Source organism: Lampris incognitus, chromosome 21, assembly GCF_029633865.1.
Source record: "Lampris incognitus isolate fLamInc1 chromosome 21, fLamInc1.hap2, whole genome shotgun sequence".
Taxonomy (NCBI): Eukaryota; Metazoa; Chordata; class Actinopteri; order Lampriformes; family Lampridae; genus Lampris; species Lampris incognitus.
The window spans coordinates 17595906-17619260 of NC_079231.1; the positions used below are offsets into that span (position 1 = coordinate 17595906).

General features: G+C 51.7%; 1 protein-coding gene across 1 annotated transcript in view; it reads right to left on the reverse strand.

The window, feature by feature from the left end:
• The window catches only part of pard3ba (par-3 family cell polarity regulator beta a), a 178605-nt gene that overhangs the window by 148381 nt on the left and 6869 nt on the right, over nucleotides 1-23355 (reverse strand). The window contains exon 2 of the mRNA XM_056301096.1: nucleotides 22462-22563. Coding sequence (XP_056157071.1) covers nucleotides 22462-22563 — 102 coding nt within the window. The remainder of the gene's footprint in view (nucleotides 1-22461; nucleotides 22564-23355) is intronic.

Sequence of the window (23355 nt, forward strand, 5' to 3'; positions counted from 1 at the left end):
TAACACCGGCATGAAGACAGGCCCCACTAGACGTTGTGCAACATCCCAGCGAGATTGTGGATGCTGAAAGGAAGTGACATGTATTCTATTTTATTTAAAAGTTAAGGGGGGGGGGGCACAAGGCACACAGAACTAGCAACCGAGGACATGATGTGCTCAACCCCACGACAGGCAGAACACGTTAAACCTTCATGAGCCAGGACGAAACACATTCAGGGGTAACCTTCTCCACTTGACACTGGCCGGAAAATAGAGAGTAAATCTCGCGTGTATGAGTCAGAAAACACCCCTCGGCCTGTTGGGTATGAGCCATGTCCCGGCACGGCTAGTCCCGGAGCGGATCCTCGCCTAAACCGGGCCTTCTGTTCATAGCGACGTCCTCCGAGTCGAAACAACCCATTTTTTTTTTGGTCTGTCATTAGAAGAAAGCGAGCAGCGGGGGATTTGTTACTAAATGAGACATCTACCCTTTGGGAAGGGGAGCGGCGGGGTGGGATGGGGGGGGGGGACAAACAAAACCCGACAGCATCTTTAACGACGGCTGCTTATCCAGGAAAACAACTGGATATGGAACGGGACCAGCTACCGACGCCACGGGCCACCCGAACACATCCCGCGTGTCAGAGCGGATAAAAGCCTCCGCTTTCGTGAAGCGGCGAGTAATGAAACACGGTTTTTACATCCACACGGATTTAAGCCTCTCCGCATCTGGAGCAGAGAGGCTTTGGTTGGTGGAAGCGCTGCCCCGAGACGGGGGGGGGGGGGCGGGGGACGGTTTTAACTGTTTAATACCGAGCCATCCCACCCTCGCCTCCCGTCTCTGCTGAGACGGGTGTTGGGGAAAACAAATGGCCTTGTTATTTTTCCTGCTGCGTCCGCGGGGGGGCTATTGATATGGACCTGGGGAGCCCGCATGTCAAGTGCTGCTGAATAATGTGACCCCATCGTCTTATTTCCATAACACACACACACACACACCCTCCCACCCACCCACACACAATACAAATAAACGAATCCTTTTTATTGTCATGTTAAGAACGTTAGCAAATCACCCTGATGCATGTGTAACGGGGGGGGGGCCCGGGGCAACGTGACTAGACTGGCTAGTGAGTCTGTGTGTGTGTGTGTGTGTGTGTGTGTGTGTGTGTGTGTGTGTGTGCGTGCACACATCATCATCACCACATACAGAGAGAGGCTTTGAACCAAGCAATACAACAGGACGCAAGACAGGAAGATGAGCATTATTTGTGCAACGCTGTTGTGCAGCACAATGGCATCGCTTCGCCAGCAGCAGACATGCAGTTGTACTTATCGCCCTTACTTTCATGCATAGGCACAGACACACACACACACACACACACACACACACACACACACACACACACACACACACACACACACATAGCCACAAACAAGAAGCAGCATGCATGTGCATACTTAAACAAACCCACTCATCTCCGTTCATGTTTCAGGCAGAGCAGCTGATCAGTGAGCATGCCACACAGTATGACATCACAAGGGACGACTTGCTCCACTGTTCTTCCCCTTTTCTTTCTTTTTTTTGTTGTTGTTGTATTTTCCCCCTTTTTTCTCCCCATTTGTACTCAGCCAATTACCCCACTCTTCCGAGCCGTCCCGGTCGCTGCTCCACCCCCTCTGCCGATCCGGGGAGGGTTGCACACTACCGCGTGCCTCCTCACATGGGGAGTCGCCAGCCGCTTTTTTTCACCTGACAGTGAGGAGTTTCACCAGGGGGGGGAAGTAGCGCATGGGAGGATCATGCTACCCCCCCCCCGAACAAGTGACCTGACTGACCAGAGGAGGCACTGGTGCAGTGAACAGGACACGTGGCCACATACGGCTTCCTAACTCCAGACACGGCCAATTGTGTCTGTAGGGACGCCTGACCAAGCCGGAGGTAATACGGGGATTCGAACCGGTGATTCCTGTGTTGGTAGGCAACGGAATAGACTGCCACGCGACACGGTTGCCCACCCTTCTTCCTTCTTCTGTTGTACGAGAATCTTCCACTTCCCGAGGGTGCTGTTTAATGATAAAAAAGATCTTGTGAGGCGTCCGGGTAGTGTGGTGGTCTATTCCGTTGCCTACCAACAGGGGGATCACCGGTTCGAATCCCGTGTTACCTCCGGCTTAGTCCGGGCGTCCCTAGACACAATTGGCCCTGTCTGTGGGCGGGAAGCCGTATGTGGGTATGTCTCCTGGTCGCTGTACTAGCGCCTCCTCTGGTTGGTCGGGGTACTTGTTCGGGGGGGGGGTAGCATGATCCTCCCACGTGCTGCACCCCCCTGGCGAAACTCCTCACTGTCAGGTGAAAAGAAGCGGCTGGCGACTCCACACATATCGGAGGAGGCCTGTGGTAGTCTGCAGGCCCTCCCCGGATCGGCAGAGGGGGCGGAGCAGCGACCGGGACGGCTCGGAAGAGTGGGGTAATTGGCCTGGTGCAAGCGGAGAGAGAAAAAAAAAGGGGGGGGGACGAAAAAATAAGGCAAACTGACCACCAGGCAGTAAACCACAGCTAAATCCCCGTGAGGGCAGAGCACTCGCCTTGCTGAGGCATCATCGAGGCGAACGGTTCATCCTGAGAGGTGCTGCTCTCGCCTCCCTGCGGGGGGTGGGGGGGGACCAGCCCAGGCATCTGCATTAGCACTTTCATTATGGGATGGATTTTACGCTGACCACATGAACAATAAACAGGGCGTAGTGTTTACATGGCTCCGTGTGTCAAGCGGTGTAGTTATTCCCTAACAAACGGGGAGTGGAGTTGTGCTACCGGGAAGCGTCTCTCTCTCTGGGGTTTACATGCCGCACTGCTTCAATTAGCTGTGTTGAAATGTGTAAAACTTGGGCCCTGCACACACACACACAACACAAACCACCATATCACACACAGACAACCGAGACACGCACAAGCATGTGTACTGTTCACATATCATGTATGTGGTAACAAACCAAACCCAAACAAACACACACACTGTGAGAGGATGAACAGTGCCACCTTGCTTTAGTCATATGCAATAGCAGGCTGGTACTGCTCATATCTCTAAACTACAATATACCGCACACGCACGCACACACACACGCACACACATGCACACACACACACTCACGATTAAGAAAAACAAACAGACCAACTTCCTATTTTATGTGCCCTAATCAACCCATTTTTCTTCTCCTCTCTCATCTCTGCGTCCAAGGCCGACTGTGCGTGTGTGTGTGTGTGTGTGTGTGTGTGTGTGTGTGTGTGTGTGTTTTACACTGGTCTATTGAGATGCTCTCCTTTGGTGCTGCTGTCATTTATCTTACGACTTCCCCACCCTTTCATTTTTTTTCCTCTCACACCCCACCCCATCCTCTCTCTCTCTCTCTCTCTCTCTCTCTCTCTCTGAGCGAGGGATGCATAATTCAGAGGCAGCACGCGGCATATCTGAGAGTGGTACAGGAACTCGATTGTCTCACGTGCACGCTCTCCGGCACACGCGTGCATGCACCCACACGGGTGCCGACACACCGCGCACGGACAAAAAAACGTGCTCCGGAAAAAAAACAAACCGTGCACATGGGAGGAGGAAAACACACACCATCACAAACAACACAGACACGCTCATCCCTCTCATGTAAAGGTTTAGTCCTTGGCAGAGACCAATTTAGATGTTTTTCAAAAACACTGAGGTCAGGTTCACCGAGTACACACTCTCTCTCTCTCTCTCTCTCTCTCTCTCTCTCTCTCTCTCTCTCTCTCTCTCTCTCTCTCACACGTTTGCAGCGGCCACACCCAGTACCGGTGAGGGATGATGGCGGCGCGAATTCATGTTTGCGGCGGCCTCACTCAGTGCCGTCCATGCAGTGTCTTTGTCCACGTCTGCGTCCAAGTTTGTCTTCGTTTGATGGCTGGGAGGGCTGGCGCTGGAGCGGCTGGGAGAGCTTGGTCTGCTGCGTCTTGTGGGCCCAGGGACCACGACCCTGCCCGGAGCTGCAACCGAAGATGTTAACACCGAGGGCGGTCTGACAGGATGCGGTAGCGAGGCAGGCTAAGCTAACTGCTAGCTCATGCAGACTGGCAGTTCCGATAACACCGAGGGGCGGTCTGGCGGCGGCCTTGCCTGGCGTTGATGGTGTTTTTAGTGTCGTCGTGTGGAGTGCGGGGAGGTGTGTTGAAGCTGTCTGGCTGGGAGAGCTGGCGTTGGATCAGTTGAGGGAGTTTGGTCTAAGCTAACTTCTAGCCCACGCAGACTGGAAGTTCCGATAACACTGAGGGTGGTCTGACAGGATGCGGGAGTGGGGCAGGCTAAGCTAACCGCTAGCCCATGCAGACCGGAAGTTCTGACAGTCATCCTGGCAGGCGATCGTTCTCCTGGACAGTGATTTTTTGTTTTGTTTAGATATATGCGTTAGTTTGGATCCATGTGTTCTTGTAGTTTTTTTGACATGTGTTTTTGTCTTGTGTTGCACTGCTGTGGGCTGGGGGGGAAACGGCGTTTCGTTTCGTGTGCGCAAGTGCATGAAAGGAAACGATAAATAAAGTGTTTCTGTCTCTCTCTGATTCTGACGTGAAGGAACTGAAACCCCAGCTGACAGTCCATCACTAAGCTCCACGCAACAAACCGATTAAACAGTGAAACTGCTGCAGACTGTGGATGTGTTGGTTCCTATCACGTGGCGGGGCATTAACGGCTGGGTTTCCCTCCAAGATGATTTCAATGCCCTCGATGAAATACGGCCGAGTGAGAATGTTGACTTTCAACAAGATTTCTCGAAAATCACAGAACACAGTTCACCCTCACTTTGGGCACAGCAGCTTTCCTGTTGACGGAGGATTCTGCAGTTTCATGGTGGGGGGGGGGAAGCACCGCCGGTGCAGAAAAAAAGCAACACAAAGCTCGGCACGATCAGCCGTGCAAAAGGTGACATTCTGCAACACAACAGGTAAAAAGTGGCTTCTCATATTAAAATGCGGCGGCCAGAGGCTATCTGAAATATACGTCTACGTCAACCTTGCTGCCGCGGCCATGTTTAAGACGTGCGTCTTGGTTGCGTCACCATTAGTGTTGCCTGAGTGCGTTTCCCTGTGTTTGTCAGCAGAGGGCGCGCAGTTTCACCTGCATCGGCCGACATAAAGGAGCACTGGGCGGCACGGTGGCCGAGCGGGTAGTTCAAACTCCACACACGGAGGACGACCTGAGATGAACCCCAAGGCTGGACTACCCCAGGGCTCGAACCCAGGACCCTTCTTGCTGTGAGGCGACCGCGCTAGACAGCTTTCCCGGTGCTCAAAGAACTTTCCCTTCCGGACACGCATCTGCTGTTGACCTTCGAGGCAGCATTCCAAGTTTGGGGTATCCAACCGGTGGGAAAACGCATCCCGTCTCATCTCATGCAGCTCGGCGGCTGGACTGGTGGCGGTTGTCGACTCGGGCTGCTGTTTGGGGTTGATGAGTCACCCGACACCACTGCTGGAGCCGAGCAGGGCCTCGGGTATTCCACGGATGCTGCTCGATAACGTACGTGGGCGGCCCAGGCTAAGCGCGGGCACATGCAAAAAAACACACACACACAGCACGCACGTTTGCAAACACGCACAGAAAGAACCCGTATGGCATGCGTACACAAATATGCATACAACACCTACACATGCAGAAAGAAATGCAAACACACACACAGAGAGAAATGAACACTTATTCACATTCACAGCCCTCTCCGCAGGGCACCACGGGCGCCATCAGTGGAATGTTTGGCCTCTGTTATTTAAACAAGTAGAAAATTGGTTGTATTACTGGTGAGAGCAGGGCTAATCCCGCCTCTGCCCTCGTCTGGATCCATACTGCACACTACCAGATGTGGGGGATTACCTCCCTCAAACACACACACACACACCCCCCTGGCTCCGGGCCTGCCTTCATACACACACACACACACACACACACAAACACACACACACACTCGCGTGGACATGGAGACACGTGCACACCATGCAAAGCCCACTCGCTCACACGCTTTAAAGATGAAAGGAGGCAGCAGAGATGCTCGTAGGGCTGCTTCGCAGGGACACACACCGTCTCCCACTCACGAGTCCAAGTGCACCAACAGATAAACCCCGTCACGCTCAGTAGGCAAAAAAAAAACTGTTCCACCAAGAATTTAGTCTTAGCTAACATGGCGTTTTTGCAGAGCGATCGGCCTTTAAAAGGCCACTCACACCTCTAAATAGTTCTTTACGTCTATTTCAAGAAGCAGACATGGACTCGTGTTGCACCTGCAGGCTTATATGTAGAAAAAACAACATGCACGCCATTGCTAGGGTCACAGTTTTAAAGCTACAACACCCAAGACTGTCGTTCTAAACTGTGATTCTAGCAGTAGCTTGCATTTTGTTGTTGTACTCAAGATGGGCGGCACGGTGGCGCAGTGGTTAGTGCGGTCGCCTCATAGCAAGAAGGTCCTGGGTTCGAGCCCCGGGGTAGTCCAACCGTGGCCAGGGTCGTCCCAGGTCATCCTCTGTGTGGAGTTTGCATGTTCTCCCCGTGTCTGCGTGGGTTTCCTCCGGGTGCGCCGGTTTCCTCCCACAGTCCAAAGACATGTAGGTCAGGTGAATAGTCATCATCATCATCATCAGTTCCGTAACCTATGGAGGGCGTAGGAGCACAGCTGATGCCTCAACAGGTTGAGTCATCATTGTGTTCCAGTAGGGGGAGCACCTGGTGGTCCCTATCTCCTCTCCAGGTATGGATGGCTGTTGATTCACAGAGGAACTCATCCGCCCTTTGACAGGTTTTGTTTTTAGTCCTGCTGGGTGTCCACACACCCGCCTCACAACAGCCCAAGGGTTGATGTGTGTGGGGGGGATTTGACGGTTTCGTCGCCGAAAACCCGGCAGTTGCAGTTTATAACCGTATCCAGGACATGAATCAGTCATACTAAATTGTCCCTAGGTGTGTGTGTGTGTGTGTTGTCCCTAGGTTTGTATGTGTGTGGGCCCTATGATGGACTGGCGGCCTGTCCAGGGTGTCTCCCCGCCTGCCGCCCAATGACTGCTGGGATAGGCTCCAGCATCTCCGCAACCCTGAGAGCAGGATAAGCGGTTTGGATAATGGATGGATGGATGGATGGATGGATACTCAAGATTCACATGCAAACAAACGTACTTGTGGACACTTCCCTATCGCTGCAGTATTGAATACAACAGCAAATCCATCAACATCCATATTATGAACACTTCTGTAGTCACTCATTTAAAGGATTTGAAGACTCGCCCCTGAAAAGTGATGTGGAGCACGGCATTTTCACCACGGCAACCAAGTGTGGAAGGGAAAGACGAGTTTAAAGGAGCAAAGTTGTGGGGGCGACCAATCAGATATGCTCAAGCAAGCCTGTAGGGGACCTTTGCCAACATATAATTGCATCATCAATAAGGAAAACCAAGGTTCAAGGCTCGGGTTGGATATCGAGTCTCCATCTGCAGGGCACGAACCCGTGTTTCACCTTCTTCCACACACCAGGCTCTCTTATATATGAACCACACACACACACACACACACACACACACACACACACACACACACACACACACACACACACACACACACACACACACACATGTGCACACATGTGACGAGCCACCAGCTGAGGCACTGCAGCGCTGGCTCTGCGCCATGACAGGCCGCATTATTATTTATGCACACTCATAAAAGGAGAGGGTAAACTCTCCATAAATCACAGGCGCCCACGAGGCCCGGAGAAGGAGAGCGAGAGAGGGAGGGAGGGAGGCGAGTGGGAGGAGGTGAGGAGGGGGAGGGAGGGAAGGTGAGGGAAAACAGGGAGCATGGGAGCAGGCTTTTGGTGGTGACAAAGTGTTTGGGGCATGGGGGTGTGGGTGGAGGTGGGGTGGGTGTAGAGGCTGGGGGCCTCATATTTCTCAGGGAGGTAACGCGAATATCAACCCAGGTCATTCATCATTCCCGTGGCACAAGACACATCACTGGTGGTTACACTGGGTTTGGCTCGCTCTCTCTCACACACACACACACACACACACACATTCACCCGCCACATGATCACTCAAACGCACACACACACACACCACACACACATCATAGCTCCCTTCCTCAAAAGTCCTCGCCGGGGCCTAATAATCAGCTTTCTTTTCCCCGTGGCCGTGGCGGGGCCAGCTGCTCTCAGTAACCCGCCCGCCCGTCCCCCCCAGGGGGGGTCTGACAAAGAAATGAAAGCAGTGATTTCAGAGCTGCGATGCTGGAGCCCTCTCACCTGTGGCTCTCTCCATCACCACCAGCACCGCCGCCGCCATCTCCCCCCTCCTCCTCCTCCTCTCTCCATCTGCCCTCCCTCAGCACTGGACTTTCATACTTCCCCGCTTTCCCCCCGCCCGGCACGCCCCGCCGCTGTGGCGAGCTGCCCTCTCCGTGTACTGATAAATGCAGCATATGAGCAATACGTTCTGTTCAAGGGTTTATCTGCCCTATCTGATTTGCCCCGGGGTTGAAGGGACGCCGCACTCCTCTCTATCGCTATTTACTTAGCCGCAGCACGGACCGAGGTCGGAGTGTAGTGTTTTTTATTGTTGTTGTTGTTTTCAGGGAACAACTCTTTCCATTTCCATTTCTCCCCCTGATCGGGAGATTTATGTCGGGCCTCTGATGAAGACAAACAACTGAATTGTCTTTTATCGACCCGGTCTCTCATGAAGAGACAAACTACTTCTTGCTTCGCCGTCTCTCTTTCCTGATGTAATATTCTGTGGTTTACTGGATCTGAAAAGAAACTGGATAATGGATTACAAGCTGAGAGAGAGACAGACAGAGAGACAGAGACAGGCAGACAGAGAGACAGACAGAGACACAGACAGACAGACAGACAGACAGACAGACAGACAGATAGAGAGACAGAGACACAGACAGACAAACAGACAGACAGACAGACAAACAGAGACAAACAGACAGACACAGAGCGAGACAGAGAGAGAGACAGAAACAGAGAGAGAAACACACAGACAGACAGACAGACAGAGAGACACAGACAGACAGACAGACAGAGTGAGAAAGTGAGAAAGAGAGACACACACACACACACACAAACAGAGAGAGAAAGACAGACTGACAGACAGACAGAGACAGACAGATATGTGTGTGTTTCAGTTTTGCAGTGTTCTGCCGTGACGTGTGGTGACAGCAGTCACGGTGTCGTCCTCAGTTTTCCTTCTCGCCAAAGGTTGAATGACGTCCCGCAGCAGGGAAACGCTGGATGTGTGAATTAAAAGCAGCTCCGCTCGGTCACATGTCAGGGAACATGAGCTTATCGTTCCCCCTCACCACGCGGGCAGGCCGCACTGTTTTGTTTCTGTGGTTTCTTCGTCAGTACTAACGTTTGCTTGCCACATTGCTGGGAACATCAGCAGCTCCTTCCCAACAAACAACCTGCACATGCATGTGCACACACACACACACACATGCACACAAAATGTCACTTTGCTGACATTTGCTGCCAGTGGTTACCATAGCGAGCCAACAGCACTGGTACCCTGAAGGAGCTTAAAAAAAACAACAACAGCTAAGAGGCATCAGCATGCATGTTGACCTCAACACGGCTGGTTCGGTACTTGATAAGTCAACAACGAGGTCTGCAGAAACTAGCAGCATCTACGCTGCGGTATTCGGGCCACCAGCCTTGCTTTCACATCCACAACAAGCACACCAAGGACGCAGTGGACGAGGACATGTTCAGCTGCTGCTGCAACTATCAACCCCAGCTGAGTACCTCTTCACTTCCCACAGGATGCTGCCACTGGTCCATGATGGTGGCATGCGTCGTGAAACGGTAGGAACCTATTTAGCTAATACCATAATCTATCTCCCTAACGATTCATGCAAATTATTGAAAACCATTCGCCAACTATGACTCAACTGACGGCTGACCGGTCGAGTCAGCACAAGCAGGTCTACCTATTTAGAGTCACAGCGGCGATCTGCAGGACACGGGTGCACTGGGTTGGGAAACGCTGGTCTACACCATAATAACCATCCTTATGCATGCTCAATAAGCCAGGGGAGAAAATCAAAGGAGGTTGAATCAGCTCATCTGGATACAATGTTAATTGACAGATACGTCTCATCACTCATCTAAGTGACCTCTTCAATCTGACTGCAGGTACCCCCACCCTTAGTGGCCTACGGGGCTTGCTGGATTGAATCCCAGTGTTACCTCCGGCTTGGTCGGGCGTCCCTACAGACACAACTGGCCGTGTCTTCAGGTGGGAAGCCGGATGTGGGTGTGTGTCCTGGTTGCGGCACTAGCGCCTCCTCTGGTCGGTCGGGGCGCCTTTTTGGGGGGGAGGAGGAACTGGGGGGAATAGCGTGATTCTCCCACGCGCTACTTCAGCCCTCCCCGGGTCGGCAGAGGGGGTGGAGCAGCGACCGGGACGGCTCGGAAGAGTGGGGTAACTGGCCATGTACTATTAGGGAGAAAAAGGGGGGGAAATTATTAAAATGAAAAAAAAAAAACAATACACTGGCATAACGAGACCGAAACCAATGATCAGTTTCATATGCAAATATGGGCGTGACCATTCACTAGAGTTTCAATGGCCATGTGTACTAGTCACAGAGGGCTGGGGAATAGTTGCAATCACAGCATTGTAAGATGGCGACAGATGTTCTCTTAGCCCCCCCCCCCCCCCCGGTTCAGGGATGGTTGTTCCCTCTTCACATAGGTGGCCACTTCGACTCCCCGCTCAAACCAGCGTTCCTCCCTACCCAGGACGTGCACATCCTCATCCCTGAAGGAGTGGCCGCTGGCCTGTAGATGGGTGTAGACTGCAGAGTCCTGGCCTGACGCACAGCCGTGCTGTTTATAAGGGCGGGGATCCCTGCAGTCAGTTTCGAGGTCAGCTACACCCCTTTTCCACCACATGGTACTGGCTCGACTCGACTCTACTCGCTTTTTATGGTTTTCCATTGGGCTAAAGTTAGGGACAGTACCTGGTACAAGGTACTTTTTTTGGTACCACCTCCATCGAGGTCCCAAGTGAGCTGAGCCGATACTGAAAGGTGACATGAAAATACTGCTATGAATAAATAAATAAATTAAATATAAATATATGTATATTTATTTAAACATGAATAAAATCTTAAAAAACAAACTAGTCAACACGCCCAGAAATGACCAGCGGGGGGCTGCGCCGTGAGGGGACCCTATCTGCAGCGGAAAACCGAATCCCAAAAAGTAAAGCGGGTAGAGTCGAATGGAGTAGAGTCAAGTCGAGTCGAGGCGGTACCATGCAGTGGGAAAGGGGCATTAGATGAGCGAGGACACGTTTCTCTCCATAAACGCTGAACCGATTCGACCCTCTTTGAGATGTACAGCATCCTTTCTGGTAAAGGTGCCATCAACTGACTCTGGACTTCATTAAAGTTGGCGCCACTCTTTCCGCCCCCCCCACAGCCCCCCACCCCCCGATGGTGGGACAGCTCAGGTTGGAGTCAAGCCCTCCCTATAGCAGCAAAGCACCGTCTCATCCATGTACAGGTCTTTCCTCCCACGGCGTATGTAGGCTGCACAATATCCCAGTGGCCTGTTACCGCTCAGAGCGCCATCCATCAGGCCAATCAGCACGCTGACAATAGCGACGTGCCGGGAAAATTAATAATAAAGAGTGAGTGTGTGTGTGTGTGTGTGTGTGTGTGTGTGTGTACACAATGGACACAGATGCCATTTCAATTGTGTAATTACTGCAAAAATATTCATTAATATTTAACTATGGAGGGACTTGGACTCGGTATCAGGAGCATTCATCCTGGAGCTGCGCTGACACACATGTGTGTGCGCGCGCACACACACACACACACACACACACACACACACACACACACACACAATGCCAGGGAGTGTGACTTTCTGCTGATTTCCCTTATTAAAGACTGAAGTAAGCAGAGACTCTGAGGAAAAGAAAACACACACACACACACACACACACACACACACACACACACACACACACACACAGCTGGCAATATCATCCAGCATAACAGATGGCGTGAGGCTGTGTAGGTCAGAGTAGACTTGCTATAAACAAGTTGATCTATAATGGATCATTAGCGGAATGTGATTTGCTCCTCAGCAGGCCGCCGCCTCGAACCTTCCGCTACCGGACAGGAAAAACAAAACGCGCAACAGACCTACAACGAGCTCAGCCGCGAGCTACTTCACAACGCCGCGCGAGCGACTGTTACTCCAACAATATAGTGTCGGCGGACCCGTACTTAGACCGGTTTCTTAAAGCAAACCGCCTCCGAAGACAATTCGGCGAGGGATACAGGCCATTTATCTGTGGCGATGCTACCGGGTGGGCGGGGGGTGTGTGGGGGGGGTACCGTTTTTGCAAATAATAGTTCACAGACCACGACGGCAACCTTTGTGTTCATTCCGTGTCCACTCCCCTCCCATAACCGGAGGTCAAACTGTGTTGCCAGCTGGAACAAGCGAAGCAGGAGGTGACAGGTCAGGCTGCAGCCTGTCCATCTCCCCCCCGTCGGGGATCTAACCGGCGGCGTGGCGCTGAGGCAGCGGACGATAAGAGGTGCGGTGTGACTAAGAGGGATCGAGTGAGGCGCTGTGTGGCCAAAAGGATGTCTGTGGTCCCCCCCACCCCCCCCACCCCACAACTCACCGAAGTCAAAGCAAAGACAAAACTCAGACGTGGGTGGGTGGGGGGCTTATCCTAAATGCATCCCCGACCCTCTGCTTCAGCGAACTGACAAATCACTTTGGAGGAAAGCCATCACTCAGAGCCAAACGGTGGAGCGACGGATCCATCCAATAGAAATTAAAATTCCCCGGTACGACGTGGAGGAAACCGCGACGTGTGCGCCGTTAAATGAGAAGCGGGGCAGTGCGGCGAGAAATATCTGCCTCGCGTCTTCCTTGAACTTTCTCATCATGATCACAATCCAAACAGGGCTCACTGACTATGATCAGATGGTGTAAGGTGGTGGTGCTCAGACTTGAGGGAAGGGGGCTGAGTCAAGGTTGTAACTTGTGAGATCTGTTCTGCTGTGTCCCGCAGCCATACCAACACGTACCCTGGCTCTGCCCAGTGACAGAAGCTAAGCAGGTGTGGGCTTGGCTAGTACCTGGATGGGAGACCTCCCAGGAAAACTGAGTAGCCGCTGGAAGTGGTGTTGATGGGCCAGTAGGGGGCAGTCTCACCTCTGGTCCTAATGCCGCAGTGATGGGGACACAGTGCTGTAGTAGGAGATGCCGTCCTTTTGATGAGACGTGTAAACAGAGGTCCAGACTCACTGTGGTCATTAAGAATCCCATGACACTTATCACAAATAGTAGGGGTACAATTGTAGCCTGTTCTCAGTGAGCCAGTATTGTGGGGACAATTATATACACGTCACTGAGAATCACATCTGTGTTCAGCCACAAGCTTGGACGGACTCTAAAACCTCTCACTCGAACACACATAAACCTCAAGACACCAGCATCAACAACCCTGCTAATGCAACCCTGGCCAGCTGCTGTACTTCAATCCATTGCATTTTTGTGAAGTCATTTGGGTACAGTACCATGTTGTTGTGCCATTACCTGCAAATCTCAAAGCCCCGACACCATGCGCCAGGCCACGGGCACAATGAATTATGGTCAGTGCAGTGCTAAAACACGTTTCTGCATTTGCTATAATACAGTCGCTGACTGTGTGTATAACAGAGCCATACACTGTAATACAGAAACAAAACAATCCAAGAAAATGGTATCTGTGGGGGCATCCGGGTAGCATAGCTGTCTATTCTGTTGCCTTCCAACACACGGGGATCGCCAGTTCGAATCCCCGTGTTACAGCCAGCTTGGTTGAGTGTTCCTACAGACACAATTGGCTGTGGCTGAGGGTGGGAAGCCGGATGTGGGTATGTGCCCTGGTCGCTGCACTAGCGCCTCCTCTGGTCGGTCGGGGCGCCTGTTCGGGGGGAGGGGGAACAACATGATCCTCCCACATGCTACGTCCCCCTGGCGAAACTCCTCCCTGTCAGGTGAAAAGAAGCGGCTGGCGACTCCACATGTATCGGAGGAGGCATGTGGTAGTCTGCAGCCCTCCCTGGATCAGCAGAGGGGGGTGGAGCAGTGGAAGAGTGGGGTAATTGGTTGGATACAATCGAGGAGAAAAAGGGGGAACCCCCCCCCTCAAAAAAAAAAGAAAATGGTGTCTGTAATGGTGATGCATGTACTCTTGAGGTTAACCGACGAGGTAGGCTGAAAAATGTTCTACTGAACATCTAGTAGGAGTTTCTGAATTCATGGCGACTAATAACAAATTCATAATGTGAATATTAATGATGGATCAGACACCGACTCGTGGGCTACATGGTTGCCAACATTAAAAGTATCTCATTCCCCATGAAGTTTTCCAGGCTGATTACAGGTTATTCACCAGTTCAAATCCAACAGCAACATGGTAGCTGGTAGAACTTTTAAAGGCTTTAAAGGTAATCCTGTCTGGTTGCAAAGTGCCAGACAGGAAGTCGGCCTCCTCGCAGGCTCAGGACGCATGGCTCGTGATTAGTATATGAAGAGGGATGTGGATTGTGATGGAGCTGGCATGCGTGTGACATTTCCCTAATCAGCCCACTTGAACCTGCCATTACCCCCGCTTATCACGGGCCATTCATTGGGACCACAGAGGTATATGACTACTCGGATGCCAATCAACCGTGGCTCGCCACGGCGGTGAACGGGGGCGAACAAGATGTCACGGAGCGTCAAAGAGCTAATCAGCGTGTCTGAGCCTCGCAATCACTTCCCATTCACCAAAACTTCTGGAGCGGCTTGACGGGTTTGAAAATTGTATTCCACCCCCCCACCCACTGTTTGTCTTGCATAATGAAGACGGAGGGCGTGACGCCTGGCATGTGCTATATGACCCATCCCTGACTTTGTTACAGGAGAGCACAGGTGCCTCATGGGAAAGATCGAACCAATCAGCTTTGGCAACATTACAGGCCAAAGGTTACCACCCCATCAAATCTGGTGTTAAAGAAGCTGGTTCTAAAGGCGTCCAGGTGGTGTGGTGGTCTATTCCATTGCCAACACGGCAACGGAATAGCCAACACGGGGATCGCTGGTTCGAATCCCCATGTTACCTCCGGCTTGGTCGGGCATCCCTACAGTCACAATTGGCCGTGTCTGCGGGTGGGAAGCCGGATGTGGGTATGTGTCCTGGTCGCTGCACCAGCGCCTCCTCTGGTTATCCGGGGCGCCTGTTCAAAGCTCTGATTTCATAAGGTCACATGGCAGGGACCGCCATAAAGGACCTCAAATGGCCCTCTCTGTGGTTCTGTCCACTGAAATCCAGGTACGGATTATTGCTAACTCTTCTTCCATCTCTTGACATCATTTGGCAGCACGGTGGCGCAGTGGTTAGTGCGGCCACCTCACAGCGACAAGGTCCTGGGTTCGAACCCCGGGGTAGTCCAACGTTGGAGATTGTCCCGGGTCGTCCTCTGTGTGGAGTTTGCATGTTCTCCCCGTGTCTGCGTGGGTTTCCTCACACAGTCCAAAGTCATGTAGGTCAGGTGAATCGGCGGTACTGTCGCCCACTGAGACTGCCGGGATAGGCTGCAGCATCCCTGCGACCCTGCGAGCAGGATCAGCGGTTTGGATAATGGATGGACATCACTTGTGTCCACATTGTGTCTGCATTGAATCCACAGTATCGCAGTCATAATGCCGGACTGGGCACTACTACCATCTGTTTTTAAGACTTAATTGCAGTGTCAGCAAAATCCAGCTTGGGGTCTCTCAGGACCGTCACTCACTGCATCTTAGTGTGACCAGATGCTAAAGCCACGCGGCAACATGACCGAAGCAGAAGCACATCTGCCAATCCAAAAATAAACCCGAGGCCCTCTCTGCCCCGGGCAGCTGAAGCATCGGGCTCAACGCCCTCCCTGCACGACCTCAACGCCCCCTTGCGCGACCTCGTCGTTCGATTTAAATTTCTCAGCACTTTTGATAAGGTCGCCGGAAGGGACTCTTAAAAAAGTGATGCAGCTATCAAATTCACCGACAAAACGACACATCGGCGATATCAAGACTGAGTGTATGGGAAACTAACACACCTCTGTGTGTGTGTGTGGGGGGGGGGAGTAGAAAGAGGCAGTAAAATGGTTTCCTCATAGGTAAACATTAACCGAGGGCGGCACGGTGGTTAGTGCGGTCGCCTCACAGCAAGAAGGTCCTGGGTTCGAGCCCCGGGGTAGTCCAACCTTGGGGGTTGTCCCGGGTCGTCCTCTGTGTGGAGTTTGCATGTTCTCCCCGTGTCTGCGTGGGTTTCCTCCGGGTAGTCCGGTTTCCTCCCACAGTCCAAAAACATGTAGGTCAGGTGAATCGGCCGTACTAAATTGTCCCTAGGTGTCAATGTGTGGGCCCTGTGATGGCCTGGCGGCCTGTCCAGGGTGTCTCCCCACCTGCCACCCAACGACTGCTGGGAAAGGCTCCAGCATCATGGTGACCCTGAGCAGGATAAGCGGTTTGGATAACGGATGGATGGATGGGCAAACATTAAAAGGGGCTGTATTCAGAGTGCCATCAGTTTCTCCCTTCAGACCAATTACCCCGCTCTTTTTGAGCCATCCCGGTCGCTGCGCCACCCCCCCCCCTCTGCCAATCCGGGGGGGGGGGGCGCCCCGACCAACAAGAGGAGGCGCTAGGACAAATACCCACATCCGACTTCCCACCTGCGGACACAGCCAACTGCGTCTGTAGCGACGCCCGACCAGGCTGGAGGTAACACTGGGATTCGAACCGCCGACCCCCGTGTTGGCAGGCAACGGAACAGACCGCACACAGTTTCTCCCTCCAGAGCAGGAAGTCTCAAAGCTTCCTGCGAGTTTGACTCGCCTCAAAACAAATATGCACCGAAATATGACCTCGAAACGAACAGACGTTCATAACCGATGGCCCGGTGCAAATATCATCGCCCTCGTCGCTGCGATCGATTCATCCGCTGTGCCGCACTTCTGGCAGCGCTACATGAGGGCGGAGGTGGCGGACGGGGGGGTGGAGATGGCCTCCTAATCAAGCGGCTGACATTTCAGCAGGAGGAGATCAGCAGGAATATCCACCCTTGCTATTTCCACCCCAGCAGCCAGAGACCGCGTGTACACACAGTAATTAAAATGGGGCTAATTAAAGCAGAGATGGAGGAATTCATTAGGACGCTTTTTTTTTTTTTTTATTAAATTTCCCATGAAATGAGATTTCTCGTTTGACTGCGTAGGATGGAAGGCTGCCTTTTTTCTTTTTTTTTATGCATTTCTCCCCTGCCCATCTCGGGTCCATTAGAGGTGTGTGTGTGTCTGTGTGTGTGTCTATGTGTGGGATGAAGAGTGACAGTTCACTTATGAGAAGCCGCTATGCTCCCTCACTTTAATTCCCTTTCCAGAAGACATCGGTGTGACAGGAGAGGGGACACACACACACACACACACACACACACACACACACACACACACACACACACACAGGTCTGTTCAACAGGAGAAGTTTGGCAGAAAGACCCGTTTCGGAGCTCAATCCACTTGCATTAGCCACATTGTGCCATATGGGCCCCCGCCGGGTCAAAGGCCATGCACAGAGGAAAGCGTGGCGCTCTTGTAGGGGGTGATGTATCTGAAGTAGCCCAGTGCAACACATGCTGGCTTGTCAAAGTACCCGACCATGATGCCCCATGCACGGGGCGAGACCTCCAGGCTCCAGGCTAATGCCCGCTAGCAGAGATGAGCAGGAGAGAGAGAGAACGCTCACCACCAAAACTGCATGAGAGGGTGGAGGGAAAGCACTGCATCTGCTCATGATAGCCTTGACAGAGAAAGATAGATAGATAGATAGATAGATAGATAGATAGATAGATAGATAGATAGATAGATAGATAGATAGATAGATAGATAGATAGATAGATAGATAGATAGATAGATAGATAGATAGATGATAGATAGATAGAAAAAGAGAAAGAAAGAAAAAAGAAAAAAGAGAAAGAAAGAACGAAAGATAGACAGATAGATAAAGAAAAAAGAAAACGATAGATAGATAGATAGATAGATAGATAGATAGATAGATAGATAGATAGATAGATAGATAGATAGATAGATAGATAGATAGATAGATAGATAGATACATATATATAGATAGATATAGAGAGAAAGAAAAAAGAAAGAACAATAGATAGATAGAGAAAGAAAAAAGAGAAAGAAAGAACGATAGATACATGATAGATAGACAGACAGACAGACAGATAAAGAGAGAGCGAAAGAAAGAACAAAAGATAGATAGATTCTAGATAGATAGATAGAAAAAGAAAAAAGAGAAAGAAATAGGAAGAAAGAGAAAGAAAAAAGAGAAAAAAGAAAGAAAGCTAGATAGAGAGAGAAAGAAAGAAAAAAGAGAAAGAAAGAAAAAGAAAAAAGACAGAGAGAGGAAGAGAAAGAGAGAGAAAAAAATAAGAAAGGAGAAAAAGAGAAGAAAGAAAGAAAGAAAGAGAAAGAAAGACAGAAAGAGAGAGAGAAAGAAAAAAGAGAAGAAAAAAGAGACGGAGAGAGTCAAGGAACAAACATGCAAGGAGAAAAAAGAGGAGCATATCTGGGGAAGAGATAACAGATAGAAGGTGGGAGACTGATGGGGCAGAGAGTGATGTGAGAGAGAGGAGGGAGATGTGGCGGAGGAGACAATGGGAGAGGGGACGGGGGAAAGGAGAGAGGGAGAGAAGAAGAGAGCAGGCCGTGTGCCCAGACATCATCAGCCCTCATCAGCAACATGCAGCCTGATTAGCAGGATCAGAGCAACACCCTGAGCAGAGCCCACCGAGCAGGACGCCGCTAATGAACCTCTCCATGATGCCTCCCTGTGTGTGTGTGTGTGTGGGTGTGTGTGTGTTACAGTTAATGAGTGTGAGAATAAAAGCCAAAACGGATGGATGGCCGACCTAGTTGGGAAAAAAAAAGCACTTCAGCAAGTCCTCAAGCCGGAGGTGTTGTGGCCAAAATGGTGAGGTTCCAGCGGGAGGGGGCAGGAAAGATGGGGAGGGGGAGAGAGGGGGGGGGGAGCGAGAAGCACTCGTGAAGACGTGGCAGTAAGAGCAGGGTTGCCAGGGAGGCTGACAGGTCAATGCATCCGCCGTGCCACCAGCTGCCATCTGAGAGCCCTGCAGCAGCACTCGCTTATGAAGCACACACACATGTGCACAAACACAACTACACACACACACACACACACACACACACACACACACACACAGAGGCAGCTATGTACACAAGAGATGAACGTCATAGTTTATAAGTAATCGTTTCATAGTGTTCTCTGTGTTAATGTGTGTGTGTGTGTTTGTGTGTGAGAAAAACCAAGGCCCCAAGGCCTCCTCCACATTCATCAGATCAGTATGAATATTCATGAGGACTGGTGGCCAGTGTCGCTAGACCAGGAATTAATGAACAAAGCTGTGTGTGTGTGTGTGTGTGTGTGTGTGTTTGTGCACGTCTCAGATGCAGGGGGCAGGACGGTAATCAAATAATGGGCGCCCCCTCATCTCCGCCCTCATCAACCACCAGTGGCGTTCCTTCAGCATACGCTAACGCTAACACGTTACGCTACACGCCCGCCCATCCGTACGCCTGGGCGGGGGGCCATCAAGATGTGTGAGTGTGTGTGTGTGTGTGTGTGTATGTGTGTCTTTGTGAGTACACAGAATAATAGTCAGGGGTCGGCCCAGACAAAGAGGCTGGGACTCGCAGCTACGCTAACCACTAAGTGTACAAATAGCGGGCCATTATCGCTCATTAGCATCCGTGGCTAACACGGAGCCCACACTGCGCTGCGGAGGGCCCTCACAATGGGGCCACGCCGCCATGATTGATGGCGCAACAGCGTCGAGTGCAATAACAGAGCAACAAAAAAAACCCCACCTAGGATAGAATCTGCCCATTGCAGGGGGAGGGGGGGGTAATAAAAACATAGGCGAACAAAAGAACCCAGGCCTAATCAAAAATTCCAGGCACGGCTCATTAATCTACCAGAGGCCGCGCTAGTTGGTAGGCGAGAGATAAGTCTTCTGAGTGGCATGTTCCGGAATCCGCATTCATTCCATTCCTTCTCCTATCTCTTCATCACGGCGAAAAACAAAGGGATGAGAAATGAGATGGGGGTGTGTGAGAGAGAGAGAGAGCGAGAGTGCCAAAATAAACAAAAGGTAAACAGAGATTCCTGGGTGGCGTATGTGTGTGTGGGGGGGGGGGGCTGGGCAGGATCCCAGTGCCGCCAATCATCACAAAGCTCAGCGCGCTGGAACAGGAGAGCGATGGCGGCGGCCGGGGGGGGCGTTTTACAAGCAGGGATGTGACCAAACACCGGAGGTGGGTGGGTGGGGGGGGGCAGGAGTTGATACCTGCGGCACTTGATCGGCGCTCCACCCGTGGGTTCGGGGTTGAGGAGTGAGCCAACGAATCTTGACTCGCTCTCGTAGGCACAAATATCCCCCGCGCTCTGAGGATTACAGTTCCAGTGTGCCCCCCCTCCCCCCGAAAAACGAAAGCTCTGTTCTTTAATAGAACATTCCTTTTTTCTCTTCTGTTTCTTTGTATCACACATTTCAGCAACAAAGTGATTCAAAGTGCTTTACATGAAACATCAAATGCATGGAAAAGCAACACAAGGCAACAAAAAGACATTTAAATACAATTAAAACATCCACCCATCCATCCATCCATTATCCATCCATCCATCCATTATCCATCCATCCGTTATCCAAACTGCTTATCCTGCTCTCAGGGTCGCAGGGATGCTGGAGCCTATTCCAGCAGTTATTGGGCGGCAGGTGGGGAGACACCCTGGACAGGCTGTCAGTCCATCATAGGGCCGAGACACACACACACACACACACACACACACACACACACACACACACACACACACACACACACACACACACACACACACCTAGGGACAATTTAGTAAGGCTGATTCATGTCCTGGATACGGGGTTAAACTGCAACTGCCGGGTTGTCGGCGACTAAACCAGCACCCCCCCCCCCACACACATCAACACTTCGGCTGTTGTGAGGAGGGTGTGTGGACACCCAGCAGGACTAAAAACATAACCTGTCAAAGGGCGGATGAGTTCCTCTGAGAACCAACAGTCATCCATACCTGGAGAGGAGACAGGGACCACCAGGTACTCCCCCTACTGGAACACAATGATGGCTCAACCTGTTGAGGCATCAGCTGTGCTCCTACGCCCTCCATAGGTTACGGAACTGATGACGATGATGATGATGATGATTCACCTGACTTATATGTCTTTGGACTGTGGGAGGAAACCGGAGCGCCCGGAGGAAACCCACGCAGACACGGGGAGAACAAGCAAACTCCACACAGAGCACAACCCGGGATGACCCCCACCAAGGTTTGACTACCCCGGGGCTCGAACCCAGAACCTTCTTGCTGTGAGGCGACCGTGCTAACCACTGCGCCACTGTGCCGCCGCTACAGTGCAGTGTGAGATAATAATCACAATCTCCAGACTTGATTTAAGGTGGCGGCAAACAGGTTGCAGCAGAGCTGCAGTTTTGTGTGGGTGGTTGTTCTGGACATGTGGGGCATATGTGCTGCCCGCGTGCATTATTTACTCGCGACCGAGGGAAAAAAAAAAACAATTCGGACAAATCTGCCGTGCCACGTCCACGCGGAGCGGCGTGCACGCACACACACACACACACACACACTGACACACATCCACGCTCGTTTGTTCGCCCTGGCTCAAACACAGTTCTTTTTCGTGCTGCACGGGCAGGCTGAATAGGCCATTTCCATTTCGCTGAGCTTCCTGCTGACTAAGTGTTGGGGACCTCCAATTGGTGCGGGCCCGGGCATCATGAATATGGATGCGGGGGCACTTGATTAGCACATCTGAGGAATGCATTACGTCAAATTAGAAAGGGAAATGAAACCGGTCCTTTGTGGAAGCCGGTGTGTTTGTTTGCATGGGTGTGTGTGTGTGTTTGTTTGCATGGGTGTGTGTGTGTTTGTTTGCATGGGTGTGTTTGAAGTACGGCGAGCTGTACCTCAGCTCCGAACCCAGTTCAGGCAAAGTTGCATCACTGCGTTCGCCGAGAAATCCCCACTGCGCTCGCTTCGCCTGCCTCAAAAGGGAACAGAACAACCTCCCTCACACCGGCCTCCTTTTGGGACATGACAGCCAAACCCACCCCCCCATTCAAACAGCTCCATGCCGCACAAGAGACAAGGAGAGGAATAGAGGAGAGGAATAGAAGAGAGAGGAGAGGAGGAGGAACATGGCCTGCTCTCACGAGGAAGGCTAGAGGAGAGAAAAAGGAACACGCCAGACGACTCTATCCATCAACCCATCCACCCGTCTCCGTCTCTCACCTTGTCTCGGTCCTCGACCAGGTCGCTCAGCAGGTCATCCATGTCCAGGATCCCTCCTTCGCAGTACTCCATGCGGTGCGTCCTCACCGACCACTCCCCGTCCTGCACATAGACAGACGCATCAGCAAAAACCGGCTCTTTCCCGGGCAGAACGCGAAGACGGGACGAGGGAAACGGGACTCGCAGAGCTCCGAGCTCAGTCCTCTCCACGAGTGGAGCGCGGGGAACCGGTTCATTTAATGCTCCCGGGGGGTTTCTGCACCATTTTTCAGTTCTTCGCGGCTCCTGCGAGGGATTTTAATGACAGGCGGCTTGAAAAACACAACAGAAGTGGAACAACACCTCCCGTCGCTCGTCAGCAAGACGAGGAGGGGAACATCTTCAACATCAGTGCAACTTCACCACAATACACGCTTTAATCAAAGGGCTTGTCTTGTATTTTTAACACCACATGACACCATACAAAATAACACTGGGAAAGGCTGCTGGGAAAACAAACACATGGAAAAATGTCTGGGAAATGAAGGAGGGGCTCGGCTCGACGGCACTTACTGAACCGCACTGATAAAGGACAATAACAGGTCCGACTTCACAGGCCCAACCTGAAAACCTCCATAGAGCAACATCTGAAGGACCAAACAGTCCCTGAAGCTGCACAACAGAATCCACACAGCGTTCAAATAAGAGTAACGGGACATCCCTTTGACTGGATAGGAGGACTAATGGGATGTCCCTTTGACGGGATATGAGGACTGATGGGACGTCCCTTTGACTGGATATGAGGACTGATGGGACGTCCCTTTGACTGGATATGAGGACTGATGGGACGTCCCTTTGACTGAATATGAGGACTGATGGGACGTCCCTTTGACTGGATATGAGGACTGATGGGAC